The sequence below is a fragment of the Vespa crabro genome, chromosome 1, assembly GCF_910589235.1.
Source record: "Vespa crabro chromosome 1, iyVesCrab1.2, whole genome shotgun sequence".
Lineage (NCBI taxonomy): Eukaryota > Metazoa > Arthropoda > Insecta > Hymenoptera > Vespidae > Vespa > Vespa crabro.
Window position 1 is genome coordinate 22,759,672 of NC_060955.1, and position 20,000 is coordinate 22,779,671.

The window sequence follows — 20,000 nt, forward strand, 5'->3', positions numbered from 1 at the left end:
GAACGATGATTAAGGGAGAGAGAGAGAGAGAGAGAGAGAAATGTAAGAGAGAAAAAAAAAGATAAAGATTTTTAAACTATCACAGTGTAGAATTCAAAAGAGCGATCGAGGACGATGTATTATGACGTTAAAAAAAACAAAAAAAAAAAAAAAAAACAAAAACAAGAGAAAAAGGGAAAGGAAAGAAAGGAAAAATTGTTCTTAATTTATTTCTAATTTGAATGAAATCAATTCTTTTTGTTTATCGGCGATGAGAAATTTGAAATTGTTCGATACTTTTTACTTTTTCTTTTTTTTTTTTTTTTGGTTTCTTTTTATCATACGATTTATAAGAATAAATTACACATTATTTTATATATGATATATATATATTTTTTTTTTAATTTGTAATATATATATATATATATATATATATATATATTTATATAGATCATGTTTTAATTTAAAAAAGTTTGAAGAAAAGAAAAAATGGTTGTTTAAGAATATATATATATATATATATATATATATATTCGGCTGAGTTGATGTACATATATACCTGGATGCGTATAATTAACACGTTCGAATTGCATCACCGATAAACGCCATATTGAATGCATATAATTTTAAATAGAATGTCGGGTCACGGTGATCAAATTTCTCGGTACATTTCTATCGTCGTTTGGAACGGGTCGTTTTGAATTGGCATTCGTACCACATAAGTAAGAAGTTGTATATACGTAGATCTCTGGGGCTCAGGATTCTATTAATAAAACGTTAGCAACGTGGTCAAATTTTGTAATTTTATACCTATGAATCTTTTACTCTCTTTATTTTAGATAAAATTATTTTTAGTTTTTCTCTTTTTTCTTTTTTTTCTTTTCTTTTCTTTTTTCTTCTATCTTTTTTAAATCCTCTAAAAACAACACACGCGCGCAAGACGTGGAAATCTTCTTCGAGATTGTATGAAATTAAATCTCGAAAGTAAATTGATATAAAAATGAAGTACAATAAATGAAATGGATAGAAACGATGATACATCGTCTACGCTCGTTCACGTTTAATTTTTGTTATCATTTAACGTTATTTATCTTCAATATTATATTATTTCTTTATGGAGAAAAAAAAGGAAGGAGAAAGATAGAGTAGAGATCGCGTAAAAATTTTAATCAGACTTTATAAATATATTGAATTATTAATTCATTCGTTATATCATAATTATTCATTCAATAATTATTTATTCGATATAAATAATTCATTTGTCTAATCAATTTTTATTATTAATTATTAAATATTCAGACAAGAAAAGAGAGAGAAAGAGAGAGAGAGAGAGAGAGAAATAAACAAAATCATTAAAAAGAAAAATGATATACTCACGGAAGTGAAAAAAATATAAAATATTGACTTCGTTTAGGGTCTTATATATATAAAAAAAAAAAAAATTGGGGAGGAATAGAGGGGGAAAAAAAAGAAAAAGAAAAGAAAAAAGAAAGCAAATAAAACTGAAAAAAGAATAATAATTCGTAAGTTTTTGAAGCGTTTCATTCTACAAAGATGAAATAGTTAATAATAATAATAATAATGATGATAATAATAATAATGATGATAAAAATAATAATAGTAATAGTAATAATAGTACTAATAAATGAACTTATAAAAAAATAACCAAATCATATTGGTAGACGCGCACGCACACGCATCGAGTAATACTCGATATGAATCTGTATATATATATACATATGTATGTATGTGTGTGCGTGTATTTGTATATATATATATGTATATAAATATATATACAAATAACAACGTAAGCATATACACATGCATTGTAAATTACGCGTAATATTTGAAATGGGAGAGGGATAGGGTGGGGCGGCGGATGGGGGAGGAAAAGATACACGGATCTATGTGTGTGTATATGTGTCTACTTATTTATGTGACAAACCCATAAGGCGCATATCTGTGTTACTCCTTCGTCTTATTAAATTTAAATTTCATTTGTTCGGTCCTTAAATAAGAAAAAAAAAAAAAGAAAAACGAACAAAACGAAACGAAAGGGGAAAAATAAATGGAACCCTTGAACGAGATTTAAAAAAAAAAAAAGGAGTAAGAAAGAAAGAAAAGTAAAAAGAGAGAAAAAAGAGAATTCGAGAAGAGAAAAAAATTAATAATAATTAACAATGAAAAAGTGAGTAAGGAGTAACAGGAAGTTAAGAAAGAACAAAAAGAAAAAGAAAAAAGAAAAAAGAAAAAATACAAACGCAAAGAAAAGAGAAAAAGGAAGAAGATGAAAGTGCGTAAAGAGAAAACCAGAAAAAGAAAAAAAATCAAAGAGGAAATGAAAAATATTATTTAAAAAATAAAAAAAAAAGAAAAACAAACAAACAAACAAACAAACAAACAAACAAACAAACAAAAGAAAAATAATAAAAAGTAAAAAATAAGTCATCGGCCTCGATGTCGCGCAAGAAAACGACGCACGTTTTGCAAACTAACAGAGAGCATTCCATTTTCTAACATTTCTCTATCGTCATCTATGATTTCGCAAATCTAAACTATTTTTTAATCGCTCGTTGTATTTTTTTTATTTGTCAACTTCGGAAACTTATGGCGGAAAAAGGGATGTGAGGAAATGATTATTGGATCGATTCATTTCTTTTCCTTTCTTTTTACGAAAGGGAGTAAGGGCACAGAGTAGATTGATGTAGGATGCTATTTGGGATAGAATATAGAGAGGGACAGGCAGGAAAAAGAAAAGTAAAAAAAATATATATATATTTATATATGTATATATATATATATATATATATATATATATATATATATATATATATATACATAAAAATTTTTATTTTCATTTAATATGGCTAAAAAATTAATATCCCGATATTTGAACGTTTATAAATATAATGGTCGATTTAAATTAATTGTCAAAAATGAATCCAAAAACTTCAGGACATCTCTGATACGTCGTTTTTCTTTTTTATTAATTAATTGATGTTATTATTATTATTATTATTATTATTATTATTATTATTATTATTATTATCATTATTATTATTATTTTTATTATTTTTATTACTATCGTTATTATTATTATTATTATTATTATTATTATTATTATTATTATTATTATTATTATTATTATTATTATTATTATTATTATTATTATTATTGTTGTTGTTATTTTAATCGCACACAGAGGAGGGATGTAAAAGTATTTTTAAGGTAGGGAGAAAAAGAAACCTGAAAAGGGAAGGAGAGTGAGAGCTCTTCGATTTACATTTTACAAGAGTACTTAATTTTCTACGACGATTATTATTATTATATCTTAGATGAAAAAAGAAAAGAAAAGAAAAGAAAAAAAACTTTCTTATATATACTTAAGGAGGAACTGTTTCTAATTTTTTCGTTTTATACAAATTATTATTTCGTATATAGGATGATAAGTAAAACTTTTCAATATCGATCGTCGATCTTTCGATGACTGCGTAATATTATAATGAAAAAAGAGAAAAAACCAAAAAAAAAAAAAAAAAAGAAACAAAAAACGGATAGAAAAAACATTTTTGAATTACGATGAAATTACTTCGATCTGTATTATTATCGCCGAATCTCGTCAAAAAAAAAAAAAAAAAAAAAAAAAGAAACAAAAAAAAGAAAAAAAAATTAATAATAAAACCACGGGAATATTCTTTTACTCATGTTTCGGCTTCGACAGGTGTCCCAGTCGAAGAGACCTAACAGCAACAACAACAACAACAGCAGCAGCAACAACAACAACAACAACAACAACAACAAAAGCAAAATCGAGAAACGTCAAAGCGAACAACATCAGCGTGAAAGTTTGAAAAGACGAAAATCCTTACCCCAACACGGAGAAACATCCACCGTCAATCCTACAAAATCCATGTCAGCATCTGTTTCACAATTAACGACAACAACAACAACATCAACAACAACAACAACAATTCCTGCTACAACGGTCCCATCCATCATCATCGATCCATCTCCTTCCAATGTAAACACGTCGATAATTGCCGCTACGATCGTTGGACAAAAGAGCAACAACGTAAACGAAGGAAATATTTCTACTAATTCGGCTACTAAAACGACTTGCGATATGCAAATATTACAATTCGAACCAATTGAAATTTAAATTTCCCGCGTCGAAACACTCGATCCTCCATTTCCTGACTCGATGTTCGTTCATTATCCAGCCGTGTGCGGCGCGCCTGTTGCTGTTCGGCTGATGGCCGCCATATTACCGCGCGCATGCGCTTTATCGTCTTTTCTCTAAGCACGCTCGCGCGCGCCCGCGCGTTGTTTAATCGTTCCCTACATATTGTGTGCGTTTTTTGTTTTCTCATTGAAAAAATATTTCTCAGCTTTTCCGAATGTTCTGAAAAAAAAAGGAGGTCATTCTTTTTCGATAATAACACGAGGATTATATTATCCACGGTTTTTCTGTTTTATTACATTAATTAATTCATTCATTCATTAATTTAAAAAAAGAAAAAAAAAATGGAAAAAAAGATAGGTCGAGTTAAATATCGTTCGAGTTAATTCCTCAAAGTTTTTTCTTAATTGATTATGCGTAAGAATTTAATATATACACATATATATATATATATATATATATATATATATATATATATATATTTTGTTTCTCACGCTTTCTCTTTCGTTCACTTTTTACGATAATAAAAAACTTTTTACATGGATATCTTCGGTTTCTTTAGATGTATTATTTTGTTACTTGAAGATCGATGTACGAATATTAAAAGAATTAATTTAGGACGTTGTGACAAATATTGAATATCAACGACGAGTGAAGAATAAAAATTTTAAGAGCTGTTCTTTGTCGTTTACGACTTTTCTCATTTTTCTTTCTCTATTTTTTTTATTTTTCCTCTTTTTGTTTCTTCTTCTTCTTTTTAATTAATTAATTTTAAGTGAACAGAAATTCTTCTCTTTTTATTAACACCTTCGAATTAGAAGACTGACGACACAACAAATGAATTCGACATGGAAGAATATAGTACGTATGTATGTTCTGTATATTTAAATTTATAAAACACAATATTTACTTTTATTCTATGATATTATGATTTATTATTTTAATTTTTTTTCTATCATCTTTATTTTTATTCTTTTTTCTCTTTCCTTTTATTCTTTTTATTTTTATATATAAACATTACTTTACATATAAACATTTTTGGATATTGTCTGTAACTTTTGAGACACCAGTATAGATTGAAAAAACAAAAAACAAAACAAACAAATTAATAAGATCTATAAAAAAAGATATGATACCATTCTTAAATAAAGTATTATACTTGGCCTATATATATATATATATATATATATATATATATATATATATATACATATATATTATATATATATTAGTGGTGTCAATTGTTTATATAATTAAATTGATTAGATTATCTGAAACAAATGCAAGCCATTCAGGAAAGTGTAAGAGTAAAATCAAAATATCATCGCTATTTTCTTCATAGAGTTCTGTTATTCTTTTTAATACATAAGCTTTGGAATTAGATGTATGATAATGTGGTTCTATTCTTAATAAAATAATGCATGAATGCAAATATTTTGGATAAAGATCTATTATATCTTTATCGTTATTTTCACAATGAGCCTGAATACGCTTCAACGTGGCTTGTATAAATGTTAAAACCATAGGTGCATATTCTAAATGTACAAACAATTCTTTTAAAAAGGCGCATATTAATTGAAATATGGACGGAGATATGACTGTGAATTCAAGTAATTCATTTATCGAATGTGTGACCTCTATGCCATCCTTATCGGCTTGTTGTGTATTTATATTAAGACAAGTCGACATAAAATTATTCAATAATACTTCTTCTATTAGTTTATATCTTTGTGAAAAATATATTCTTTCTATTGTGGATAAATTAAATCTAAAATGTGCATTCTCATGTATGGCATAACATAATAACTTTTCACTTTCGTTAGTAGAGTCCAGGTCAGAAATTTTAACGATTATCTTTTCTATATAATATATAAAACGAGTATTATATTTTGCAAGACACATCAATGCACTTGTTAAAGATGTCAGTGTCTGACTGGACTCACATTCGTTTAAAACATCCACTAAATATTTGTCCATTAAATTCTCCACAAATTTTGATGTAGTTTCCCCATCTTTAAATATATGCAAGGATTGAAATCTCTCAGTTATGCGGCATAATTCACGCAATGTATCCTGCAATTTATATGCATATATATATATATATATATATATATATATATATATATATATATATATCTTTATTGTATATATGTTTTGTATATAAATAATTATTAACAATAGAAGAAGAACTTACAATAACGTGAAGACGAACAGAATAACGTTGGTAAGCTTCCTTGGAGACTTTGTAACACAGAAGATTTGAGAAGGATTTAGACAAGGCACGTAATACAACATCAGATCTTGGTACAAATGCATCCGTATTTAGAAAATCTTTATATTCTTCCGTCTTTTCAATACTCTTCTCTGCATCTTCACAGCTATGCAATATTGCCCTTAAAATTCTTACATCCATATTATATTAGATCTGCAAATATAATGTTTATAAAGATAATATTATTATGATATTATGTATTTTATTTAAAGATGAAATACATATTTAATAATTTAATGTTAATATATTCATACGCATGAAAAATTATAAACAGTTAATATAATATAGTATGTAGAAAATAATTACTACATATTAATTATTTATTTGATTAAAACAATCATTGTTTTATAGTTTTTCATTTGAATCAAAATTTTCCCTTTACATAACCTAATAAAACTCACATTATTGACCAGTATTACCAACATTATAGATAAAATATTCGATAAGAAAATAAATAACTTACGTACTAGTAGCAGCAGATCGTATAAATGTCGTAAGAAAAATACATTTAATTTTTTATAAACATAACGTTCTTTATTATGACTTTGCAATAATATAACATATGGTGTCACTAGTTTTCAATTCCTTGTTGGAACTTTAACATTGGAGTGTGTTTTAATTCTTTTAAAAGCTGATCAGCTCGTTGCCGAAAGATTTTGGCCAATTCAGAATCCTTTTTGACACCGTCACCTCTTAAATGCATCTGAGATACATTTGCACAGGCATATGGATTCCCATATTCGCAGGATTTAAGTGATGATTTGTAAGCTTCTTTGAAGTTCTTCTCTACGTGATTCTCTATTCCACTCATGTAAATACCTGAGAGAAAGAAACAGGCTTTCTCCGAATGGAGTTCGTAACATGCCTTATTTAACATGTTTATTCCTTTATTAATCTGCATAGAAGGATCATCCTCAAGTTGATCAGTTATGGCAAGAATACCACCATGAAGACAACCATTACCGTCATCAAAATTGCAAGCTTTTTGATGATATTTATATGCTTCATTAATATCTTTTTTACAACCTTTACCTATAAAAACGAAGAAACATATATATTTGAACTGGAACGTCGATCAGTTTCTTTTCCCATTCTCCTTTATTGACAATATTAGAAATAAAATTTCAAAAAGCCCGCTTCCTTCTTTATCGACCGAGAAGCCGTAGAGCCAAACTGCTGCCATCTAATCGTCACATAACTTACCGACGATAAGATAATCTCCGTATTTGGCACAACTTCTCGGATAATTACGTTCGTCGCAATTTGATTTATAAATGATCGCAGCATTTTTATAATCTTTCTTGATGGCTTCGTTAAAGTCACCCAAAAGATGACAAACTGGAAATGAAAGAAGAAGAAGGGGGGAGGGCGAGAGAAAAAACAAAAAAGAAACGAAGGAACAGAAAAAGAATATTATTAAAGAGGACGGCACGTTCGTTCGACGCAATAGGTTAGATCACCCGTGTTTTATACCTTCAGGATTTTTTTCACTGTAACAACCGAATTTATATTCGATATGAAGATTTTTCAGATATTCCTTAACCTCCTCGGGCTTTTTCAAATTGTACGGTATGGCCATGTCGTTTATTTTTTCATTCACAAAACTTAGTAAATCGTAATAAGTGGAATAAGGTTTGACTATAGACAATTCTCGTGTTAGAGAAAGAGAGAACGATGATAAGAGTTGGGGTGGGGATCTTGCGGCTGATCGGCCAATCACGTGATCGAATAGATTGAACGCGCGTTTCTTCAATATTTTCGAACGAGCGCGCGCGCATAAAGTGAAAAGCGAAACGAGGTGTCGCGTACATCGTGAAAATGCTTTAATCGTTTGGACAGTACTGCTTCCCACGTCGTTTCGCGTGTATATCTTCTTAAGTCTTATTCGCATCGTAATAAAATTTTTTTTTTTTTTTTTTAACTTATAAGCATAAAGATAAGTGTAGTGTTTGTTTTTTTTTTTTCATTTTTACAAGATATAACTATCGCATGCACGAAATAAATATTATATTTCGTCGTCGTCATCGTCGAGGTTAGTAATATTATATACAAACGGCAGTAACATGTGTAATAATAATAAAGATAATAAATTTTGTGAAAAAAGAAAAAAAAATAAATTTCGTGATAAACACGGAAATAAGTGCAAATAATGTTAGAATTGTAAGAATATTATATCATGTTTGATATATTTCATGTACATATATATATATATATATATACATATTTTTTTTTTTACTCGTATATAAAAATTTTCATAATATATATCCTTCTTAAGAATTTAATTTTTCTTTTTTCGTTTGTTTATTTTTTTTTTTTTTTATACTTGTTTCTCTTTCGTTTTAAAACGTAATACAATTGCGCGGTTTTATTCTGATCTTGATATAGACCTTCTTAACTATAGCAGAAGTTACAGGATTACATTGCGTTTAGTAGGTCAAAGTTTAGGGTATACTCGGTTAGTCGGCGTCTACCATACTATCTAATCTGAAATCTTTTTCCTTTTTCTTTTACTTACGTGTTTACTTAGGATTCATACATATGCATTATCACAGATTATTTCATTTAATTTGAGTGACAACTGTGATGAATAATTATTAGATATTATTATAATTAAATTGTTTTGTGTTAACAAAAATTTATTTATTTATATATATATATATAGTATGAATAGTTTATATAAATAAATAAATAAATAAATAAAAAAATAAATAAATAGTATATATATATATTAAATATATATATATATATATATATATATATATATATATATATATATATATATATATATTAGTATAAATATAAATTGTACAAATATAATAATAGTTTAAATATATAATATTAAAATATTATATTATAAAACTGTAATAATATAAATATATAATAGATAATATTATAAATATATAATATTATATAAATATATATAATAGTATAAATATAAATATATATTAAAAACATTATTAAAATAGAATATTACTAAAGTATTATTGAACTGTAAATGATTATAATTTAAATGTATATATATATATATATATTTTTTTTTCTTTTTTAATTAAAAATAATTGTACAATTATTATTTTATAAAATTATTGGCACATCATCTATAATGATACGTGTCTTACATATTTGACTAACAAGTAGTTTTGACCTTGTGAATAACAGATCTATGTATCTATCAAGTTCGTCATAGTATATAGTTATATATATATATATATGTATATATACTAATATTCGATCGTAAATTATGAAGATACATAGAAACACTTTACTATAGATTTTATTGTTGTGTATAGCTCTATTCAGATATACTTATCACTCATTATATCTAAACTCATTTACGATCTTATCATTAACGTAAAAAAAAAATGATCTAATATGAATAAACTTATCTATAAATTTCTAAAGAAAAAAAAAAAAATATATATATATATATATATATATATATAAATAATAAAAAAATAAAATAAACGTAAACAATCATATAAAACTTCAATAATTATATAAAATAATTATATAATAATTATATTGTATATAAATATATACGTATATATACAGACACATGATTAATGAAATTTACTAAGTGTATATGTATAAAACGGTTCGGATAAATAAATTTATAAATTATAAAGGAAAAAAAGAAAAAAGAAAAAGAAAAGTTTAATAATTATACAAAAAAATAATACATATACATATAATATATGTATTAAAATTTATTACAAAACAAATATATATATATATATATATATATGTATATACATAAATAATATTAATATGAATAATTATATAGAAGAAAATAATACACATATACATATTTACTGAAATTTATTTAAAAAAATAAATAAATATGTATATATATAATCTGTAAGTTACAAAAAATATAAATATATATTATATATTGAATTTTAATTTCTTTTTGTTTTTTGTTTTCCTTTTTTATTTTTTTTTTTTTTGTTTTTAGATGAGCGAGTCGGTAAAAGTGGCCGTAAGATGTCGGCCCATGTGCAGTCGAGAAAAGCAACAGGGGTGCCGGGTACGTCAACGCGAGAGTCAACAACAATCAGCAACAGTCAGCAAAAGGAAAAAAAAAAAAGAAAAGAAAAGAAAAGAAAAGAAATAACAAGAGAAAATATCGGTCAATAGAGCAGTAGGGAGCATTGATAAGGAACATAAATTTTGATTGATGCACTTATGCCTAGTTAGAATTACTACCTTACACATCTATATTATATAGGATACAATACATAAGATGTAATATGTCCTATGTGGCATGTATTCATGTTTTTATAATTTTGTTTATCCTTTTGTATGTTTCTCAAACCTTCATCGTTATAATATCGAACGCATTGTAACTTAGCGACCGTACCAAAACAAGGAACGTTTGCTCATTGCTGAACATGACGCTCTCTTGCATACATAGATGTATACATACATATATACGTATGTATGCATTTGTATACGTGTATGCAATTTTTTTTTTCCCTTTAAATATTTCATTGAAAAAAGTCAACGGAAGAAACTTTTCATTTTTATTCTTATTCTTCTTATTATTAATATTGTTATTAATTTTTTATGTTTCTTTTACTTTTTTCTTTTTTTTTCTTTTTTTTTTCTTTTTTTTTTCTTTTTTTTTTCTTTTTTTTTGTTACGGTATCTATCATAAGCGAAATTTCATAAGTTTAAAAAAAAAAAAATCTCTTGCATCTTTCGTAACTGTAACGTATGTACATACGTATGTATGTTGCATATGTATATGTAAAAATATGTAGATATTTTCTAATCGTCACGTGCATCGCGTTGCAAAAGTAACATGAAAACTATTTCGCTTGAAATATCGATTCGACATAGACTTTGTTCCATCGATAAGCATGAATATGATGAAGTGCACTAAGAAATATGTGTGTGTAAATATTTAAAGAAATTTCATATATATATATATATATATATATACACGTGACGCAGATATACGTGTATTGAAAAAAAATTATAAAGTCTAATGTACATTTATAATTATTGGACCATTATTTCCTGAAAAATAATTTTTATTATATATTTATATCCTTTATTTATTTATTTATTTTGTATATATTTATTTGTACATACGCGTCTATCTAAAAAAATTTATATGTACATATATTGTAATTTATGTAGCGAAAAGTGTGCATAGTATGTATGCGCGTTTTTATCTGTGTGTGTATACCTATATATATATACACTCGAAAGATTTATTGTTTACAAGTATTTAATTCTGTTATATATACATATATACATACATACATATATATATATACATATATATATATATATATGTATATACGTACGTACATACATACCATCGTTAATCGAGTAAAGTCAATCGATTTATGTAGTTCTTTCGCATAAGTGCATGAATACGGGGATCAATAGATATATATCTTTCAAGTTACGTGCTCGAACCTTGACCTATATTTAAAATTCTATTTGATAAGAACAATACGTTTAGATGACACATTGGGTATATTTGCCAAACCATTAATCAAAAAATTGAAATTGTTTGACGTTATTATTAGTAAATTATAAATAGCAGCATGTATGTTGTCATTAGTTGATTAGATGTACATAATTAATGTATATTTCTATTCCTTTTTTATTTTCTTTCTTCGATTTATTTATTTTTAATGAAGACAAAAAAAAAGTTTCATTCATTAGCAACAAATTGATCTATTTATTTTTTATATTTTCTTTTTTCTTTTTCTAAATCTTTTGTAAGAATAAAAAAATTTGTTATCATATATAAAATTTATATATTATAGATTTTATTTTTATTATGGAAAGTATATGCTGTCTCATTTTTTCCTTTTTCTTTTTTTTTTTTTTTTTTTTCATTAATCTATGAAAGAGAAATATTAAAAAATGAAATATTTTGTAATATACAAATTTTACGTAGAAATCTACAATATCGACTGTCGATAAAACATTTAGTATCGAATTGATTTTCCACAATTAATTTTTATGTTGGACTTTACATTTATTATATACGCACAAGAAGTATATTTTTGGTTTGAATAATCTTGAAAAAGGAAAAAAAAAGTATTAAATAAATAATATTATAAAAACAATTTGCAATATGAACCGTCGGTAAAGCGTTGAGGGTTAAAACAATTTTGCAAAAAATCGATGTCTATTCATTGAATATATACTTTTTATAATTTTTATCTGAACAAAAGATATATAAAATAATTCACATTATTATAACGTTTGAATCGCACTCTTCATACTTTTGTTGAAAAATATATTAAAAAATTTTCTAATAGTAAAAAGAAAAAAAAGAAAAGAATTTAGAAAATTCATTCGCCATTAGAACGCTATATGTTAAACGATAAATAATTAAAAAGTATTATTATAATGATTGAATCCGTAGAACGTCGTGACGATCGACAGCCTGACAAAATGTTGTACTTTGGAGAATCCATCTTCGAATGGAAATTTGACTGGCGGGAAGGTGTATCAATTCGACGCAGCATTTGGTTCGGATTCAAGTACGGAATTGGTTTACGAGGACGTTGGATCGGTCATCGTGGAGGCCGTACTTCATGGTTACAATGGTACGGTCTTTGCTTATGGGCAAACAGGTTGCGGGAAGTCTTATACTATGCGAGGTTTCATCGAACGTACATTGGAACATTTGTTCGAGGCAACTTCAACATCGAGCACGGAGACACGTTATTTGGCATTACTTAGCTATCTCGAGATTTATAACGAACGTTTACGAGATTTATTGAAGGAAGATACGGGTGAATCATTGTTGATGCTGAAGGAGGATTCAACCAAAGGTACTTACGTGGCCGGTGGTTTGCGCGAGGTCACGGTCAAGGACGCTGCGGAATGCGCACGTTTGATCGAACAAGGTGATAAAAAAAGGGCAGCAGCCGCTACGAAGATGAACGCAGCAAGTTCGAGGAGTCACGCGGTTTTGACTCTTGCACTCGAGGCAATAGCTATTAACGATAACGAGAAGGGTGGTAGTAATGCTATTAGAAGAGGAAGACTTCATTTGGTCGATTTAGCTGGTTCGGAGAGACAAACGAGAACCGGTGCTACTGGGGATCGTTTGAAGGAAGCCGCTAGTATTAATTTGAGCTTATCCGCTCTTGGTAATGTCATTAGCGCATTGGCTGCTGGCAATGGTCGACATGTACCATATAGGTATAACACATTTTTATTTAATTTGATATTAACGACGTACATATCGAACTTTGTTTACGATATTATATATTATATAAATATATTTTTTTTTCTCTTTTTCCTTTTCTTTTTTTTTTCTTTTTTTTTTTTTTTTTTTGATTTTGTTTCCTTCTGTTCTGGGAAATACGGGAAAATGGTACGTTCATAGGGATAGTAAATTGACTAGGTTACTAAGGGATAGTCTTGGTGGCAATGCAAGAACACTTATGATAGCATGCATCAGTCCTAGTGACATTGATGCCGATGAGACATTGAGTACACTTCGATATGCCGCAAGGGCACGTTGTATAAAAAACAAACCGGTTGTCAATGAGGATCCTAAAGATGCTTTGTTAAGACAATATCAATTGGAATTACAGAGACTTCGTAAATTATTGGAATCAAATGATAAGATGAACGATTCGATTGGCTCGACTAAAGATCTTGAATTATATGAGAACGTTGATACAACGGATAAAGAATATAACGAGGAAGTTGAAAGATTGAAAAAGGAATGTGAGAATTCGAATTTGTCCGCTAAAAGATTACGAGAGGAACTGGATATATTGAAATCGCGATACGAGAATGATAATGGTAAAATTACATTGCACGAGGGTGAACCTGTTATCGATGAATTGGACAGAGAACGGGAAGAGAAACGAAGGAAGAAGAGAGAGGCAGCAAAACAAGAAGTATTAAGGAGATTGGAAAAACTTACGATTGGTGGGGAGGCACTTGACAATAACGAGTTAAGGAAACGAAGAGAAAAGAGAAGAAAGAGATTGCAAGCTCTTGCTGGTGTTTTAGAAGCTAGCAGTCAAGATGGCGGTGTCTTCCAAGTTTACGGCCAACTAAGGTAACATAGACATTTTTTTATTTATTTATTTATTTATTTATTTATTTATTTATTTATTTATTTATTTATTTGATCGATTTTTGATCGACATTTTTAATGAACGATTTGTTTTGGAGATTTCTTTTTTCTTTCTTCTTCTTTTTTTTTTCCTTTTTTTTTTTTTCTTTTCTTTTTCTTTTTTCTATACGACTTTTAATATCACAGATCTGGAAAGATCTCTCTGTGTGCGTGTGTGCGTGTGTGTGTGTGTGTGTGTGTGTGTGTATGTATGTTTTCTTTTTTATTTCTATCTTTATTTTTTTTTTTTGTTATCTTTATTCATTAACATTATATAACATTATATTCAAGAATTGGTGGATTAATAGATTTGATAATAATTTTAAGACATTTTATTGAATGATTACAAATATATCCGTTTTTAAATAAAATTATAAATTTGAGATATTTAAAAAAAAATATATATATATATATATAAATTTGTAGAGTTTTGTCTTTATGTAATTTCTTCGATCAATTAAATATGTAGAATTATGTTTAGAAACTGAATGGATCTTGCGTAATCATTAATATATGTATAATATTCTTCAAAAACTAAACAAACATTTTCTAATCATAAATTAATAAGATTTAGGAAGTTAAAAGAAAACTAAGAGATGAATGAATAAATATAAAAGGAACAATATAAAAATACAAATAAAGAAAAAAAAAACACACACACACGCGCGCTTGTGCATAAATCTTTTCAAATTTATCATATTAGACGTCGTATATAGGGGGAAAAAAAAAAAAAAAAAAAAAAAAAAAGAAAAAAACCACGGATCCTTTCTTTTTTGACGAAAGAGAAAAATAAAGGAAAAAAAAAAAAGACATAACGAAAATAAGGAACGATTATAAAATCGTGATGGAATGATAATTGTATAATTAAAATGGCTTCAATTTTAATGTCAGATCTACCGAGGATGCATTGAAGAGAATGGCAAAGAGAGTACGTCAATTAGAAGCGGAAGCTGCCGATCTTCAAGCATCCTGGGACGCGGAACGTCGTGATCTCTTACGACGTGAATTACTTACGTCACAATTGTGCGACGCAATGATACCACATTTGCGACCAGGTTGTCCATTACGGGACGTAGAATCTGTAAGGGCATCGGCAACTTGGTCCGAGGAATTAAATCGTTGGAGACTTCCGGATGCATCTAGTTACATAACATTACCACCAACGTTCATTCAATTACGTGATGGTAATATGATGACAAACACGATGACGACACCAGGAATTATATCTAAGGCAGATCTTAACAACAATAATAATAATAACAACAATGACGGTAAAACAACAGGGAGGGAGGATTATAGAAAAACGAATTTAAACGTGTCAACGAATGAGACCGCAGACGAGACGATTGATGATAAAAATAAAATGAAGGATACGACGAAGAAGTTAGACATTGCTGGAACATATTTTCGTAGAAATAGAATTGATACATTGTTGGCACGTGTCAAAGAGGCTAAAACATTCGGTAGGATTATTATTATTATTATTATTATTATTATTATTATTATTATTATTATTAATGATAATTAAATAATTATCTTATGTTAGGTATAATTATTATTATTATAATTATTTTTTAATATTATTTATTATTAATAATAATGAGATAATCAGATTACTATTATTATATTATTATTATTATTATTATTATTATTATTATTATTATTATTATTATTATTATTTCTTTGATTGATTTTTAACGTAAGAAATTTTATGATATTTTTTTCTTCTCTCCAACCGAACATATATATATATATATATATAAATAAATGTTGATCGCGTTTGTTCATTAAACGTTTCATAATAAGCGAAAGGATCGTTTGTTAATGACTTTAGGTGAAACGAAAGTAGAAATGAATATAAAATATAAGAAACTGAGCAAGTAAGCAAGCAAGTAAGCAAGCAAGCAAGCAAGCAAGCAAGCAAGCAAGTAAAATGCTTTCACGATCGACTCGCGTTATCTCTCCCGTAGTTGTAATAATTAACGTTTAAATCCAATGTACGAAATGCGGAAATTAACTGTACCTTCTTTTTCTTCTTCTTCTTCATGATTATCTTTATAATTTTCTTTTTCTTATTTTAGAAATAGGAAATCGTTTGAGCAAGTCCGGCGGTTCGGAGGATACAACGACTCCGTCTAATAATAATTATCTACAATTGAACGCATTGAACTTGCAAACTAGCGCGCCTGTAATCACCGAATCAAATGTTTATAAACCGAGTCAACATCCTATAACAGTTCACGGTCATTCAACTCGATACGCATGGACCATAGATGATAATCCAACAAATAGAACTTATGGTTCGCTCCTAACTAATATGAAAAAAAATCCACCAAGGATATTAGAAGCATTACCGTCTTATCCACAAGGCAATGGTCAACTTGTCAATAATCCGTTTCGTTTTAACGAAAGGATACCTTCTAGATTCGATCAAAATGACGATCAACGACAACATCAACAACAACATGAACAAGATGAAGATGAAGTAGAAGATGAAGAGGAGGAGGAGGAAAAAGGAAAACGCCGTGAACGTCGTTTACTCAATCTCGATCGAAATTTTCATTCCTCCAAGGCGAGCTAACGATATTGATTAATTAATGAATTTATTAATTAACGATTAATTATTAACGAAATACATACTCGTTATTTTTAATATTATCGTTTTTGAACGTCCATGTTATATCTTAAATCATTACAGGCGTTGAACAATAATTATATCACGTTTATATTTAATTTATCCTTTTAAATAATTCTATAAACAGATACATATATATATCATAATATGAAGAGAGTAATTTGTGAGAAAATGGAAAAAAAAAGAAATACAAAACTAAAAAAAAAAAAAAAAACAGAAAAGAAAAGAAAAAGGAAGAAAGTGTATATAGGCTCACGAAGAGAGATTAAACGATCAGTATTATATTATTTTTATTTAAGAAAATATTCTTTATTTTACACTTCTGACAAATGTTTCTTCGATTTTGCATAATTTTCTTTTTTTTTTTTTTTTCCCTTTTAAATAGCATTTAAACAATGAGAATTAAATGTTCCAATTTATTATTTAATATTCCTCGATTGTCTATTTCTCGATGAAATTATAAGAGAAATTTATTCTTTACGAGCAAGCAAGATATATCGAAAAAAATAATGTATAGAAAAAAAAAAAAGGAAAGAAAGAAAAAAAGAACAGTAAAAAAGGAATGTATAAATATATAATATTTCATCGAAATCTAAATATTTTTTTATACGTATGTCTATGTCTGCGTTGAGCTTATGCTTATGAATGTGTAATATATTGTTGATTCTTTATATATGTATTTATACATGTATGTCACTGATGAATAGGATTGTAAATTAATTTCCTTTTAATTTGTCATACACATGGTTATTGACACAACGCATTAATTTAGTTTCTCTTTATTCTATTTTTATTTTACTTTTTCTTCTTTTTTATATTTCCGTGTAATTTTTTTCTTCAGAATTTCTTTTCCTCTTTTTTATTTTTTTTCGCCTCAAGCAACCTTATGTAATCCCGATGAACGATCAATTCCTTGATTAATTTGAAAGTAAATTTCTAAAACTTATAACCCACGTAAAAATCAAACTATAAATAAAATGAAAGATAGATATAAAGGAACGTTCAGTCTTTTTGTGTGAAATTATGAGAGAGTATTATTCTGTTACACGTGAAAATCATCTATAAAAGAAACAAAGAAAAAGGATTATTAAATAATTTTAGAAAATTAATGATATTCATCGTTTATGACAAATCAAAATTAATAATTTTTAAATAATTAGAATTCAATTGTTGAATTATTAAATACATTAAAAAACTCTCGATGAAAAATTTATTTGATTGCATTATATATATATATATATATATATATATATATATATATATATATATTACAAAATGGAATAGTAATTTCGTTATATGAAAACACCGATGAAATCATGGATGATGTTGAATCGAGGAACAAGAGAGAGAGAGAGAGAGAGAGAGAGAGAGAGAGAGAGAGAGAGAGAGAGAGAGAGAGAGAGAGAGAGAGAGAGAGAGAGAGAGAGAGAATAAAAAACGAAAAAAAAAAAAATAAAAGAAAAGCTATGAATAAAAGAAAAAGTTTTCTCGGTCTTTTTAATTTATTCCGACAAGGGACGCTTCTCGTTGTCCTTTATTATCCTTTCAAATATACATTAATGTATCATTTATTTTCATCGATGATGTTTCAATACCGAATTACAAATTATAATTTCTAATTGTTAACTTAATTTGCGTTTATAGCTCATTGTTTACAAATTACTTGTTTCATTCTTTCATTCTTTCATTCTCTAAAGATTTTCAAAGTGAATTATTACGATTATTAAATTATTTTTAACGCGTTACATTGTAATATTGTTGTATTATTACACTTTGTATGTAAATACTTACTTTAAATAGGTATTTAAGCGTTTGAGTATTGAGCCGTGTTTGTGTACATTTTTTATATCTATATATTGGAAAATCTTGTGCATGATGAGAGATCAGAAAAAAAAAAAAAGAAAAAGATAAACAAAAATCAGACAAAGAAAAAAAAAAGAAAAAAGGACCAAAAAAAAAAAAAGAAATTTTTCCTAAAGAAAGGTCGCGAATGTTTTCGCTTCTACTTTTTTTTTTTTTCTTTTCCTTTTTTCTTCTTTTTCTTTTTTTTCACGAATGCGACGATGCATACGAAAGAATGCGAATCCATTATTATTATTGTTTTTTCTCTTGTTCTCAATGGAACGATTTTTGTTTTTCTTTTTCTTTTCGTTTCTTTCTTTTTTTCTTGGTTCTTTTTTCTTTTTCTTTTTCTTTTTCCACTTATATCAATCACATGTTACGATGATATGTAAAAGAAGTATTGGCGTATTGACGTCAAAAAAATGATTAGCTGTTATTAAGAAATCTTTTTCTGGACAGAGTGTTTTCTTGATAGCCCGATTACTGTGAAAAAAAATTATATCGTTAAGTTCTTTTTATTTATCTTTTATTATTATTATTATTATTATTATTATCTCTGTCAAAATTAAAAGAAAGACAGACATTTGAGGAAAGTATGGATCATTCAAGATCGAGGTTGCATGTAGATATTTACGATCGAATTTTTGTTTTTTTTTCTCTTTTTTTTTTTTGTTTTTTTCTTTCTTTTTCTCTCTTTTTTCTCTCTTTTTTACAGTGCAATTAATGAAATATGCATTATTTGAAAATAATACGTTTCATGATAATTCAAAATAATTTTCAAAATGATGATCCATTATCTTTAGATTGTATTGCATCGAATTGTTATGAAAAAGAAAAAGAAAAGTATGATTTCAGAAAGAAAGAAAGAAAAAAGACAAAAAAAGGAGAAAAAAAATCGATGAACTTTGATATCTCCTTAAAAGAAATGACCTTGTGATTACACCCTTGACACGATGTAATTTTGTTTTGAATATATATGTAT

At 27.1% G+C, this 20,000-nt stretch overlaps 4 protein-coding genes across 20 annotated transcripts in view; 2 read left to right on the forward strand and 2 right to left on the reverse strand.

Moving 5' to 3' along the window:
- Positions 1–4,838, forward strand: part of LOC124428149 (transcriptional activator protein Pur-beta) — a 34,641-nt gene extending 29,803 nt beyond the window's left edge. For all 10 annotated transcript variants that reach the window (XM_046971941.1, XM_046971933.1, XM_046971889.1 and 7 more), the window contains one exon: positions 3,701–4,838. In XM_046971941.1, the coding sequence (XP_046827897.1) occupies positions 3,701–4,138 (438 nt within the window). In that variant the 3' untranslated portion in view covers positions 4,139–4,838. The remainder of the gene's footprint in view (positions 1–3,700) is intronic.
- On the reverse strand, positions 4,055–7,040 carry LOC124428186. Of its 6 annotated transcripts, none has more exons than XM_046971993.1 (3): positions 6,899–7,040; positions 6,354–6,584; positions 4,055–6,232 (listed from the first exon to the last, which is right to left on the reverse strand). In XM_046971993.1, the coding sequence occupies exons 2-3, from the start codon at positions 6,570–6,572 to the stop codon at positions 5,405–5,407; spliced, it is 1,047 nt and encodes a 348-aa protein (XP_046827949.1). In that variant the 5' UTR covers positions 6,573–6,584; positions 6,899–7,040; the 3' UTR covers positions 4,055–5,404. The 6 variants fall into 6 exon arrangements, with proteins under 6 accessions (XP_046827949.1, XP_046827940.1, XP_046827979.1 ...); XM_046971984.1 differs by having other exon boundaries at positions 6,895–7,031; XM_046972023.1 differs by lacking the exon at positions 6,899–7,040 and adding an exon at positions 6,833–6,845.
- LOC124428206 (cytochrome c oxidase assembly factor 7 homolog) lies at positions 6,944–8,457 on the reverse strand. Of its 2 annotated transcripts, XM_046972035.1 has the most exons (3): positions 7,905–8,456; positions 7,635–7,769; positions 6,944–7,463 (listed from the first exon to the last, which is right to left on the reverse strand). In XM_046972035.1, exons 1-3 carry the CDS (start codon positions 8,320–8,322, stop codon positions 7,003–7,005), a joined length of 1,014 nt encoding a protein of 337 aa, XP_046827991.1. In that variant the 5' UTR covers positions 8,323–8,456; the 3' UTR covers positions 6,944–7,002. The 2 variants fall into 2 exon arrangements, with proteins under 2 accessions (XP_046827991.1, XP_046827999.1); XM_046972043.1 differs by lacking the exon at positions 7,635–7,769 and having other exon boundaries at positions 7,905–8,457.
- Positions 8,325–18,168, forward strand: LOC124428131 (osmotic avoidance abnormal protein 3-like). Of its 2 annotated transcripts, none has more exons than XM_046971855.1 (6): positions 8,325–8,463; positions 10,387–10,458; positions 12,826–13,610; positions 13,798–14,484; positions 15,433–16,004; positions 16,623–18,168. In XM_046971855.1, exons 2-6 carry the CDS (start codon positions 10,387–10,389, stop codon positions 17,120–17,122), a joined length of 2,616 nt encoding a protein of 871 aa, XP_046827811.1. In that variant the 5' UTR covers positions 8,325–8,463; the 3' UTR covers positions 17,123–18,168. The 2 variants fall into 2 exon arrangements, with proteins under 2 accessions (XP_046827811.1, XP_046827821.1); XM_046971865.1 differs by lacking the exon at positions 8,325–8,463 and adding an exon at positions 8,479–8,591.
- The last annotated feature ends 1,832 nt before the right edge of the window (positions 18,169–20,000 follow it).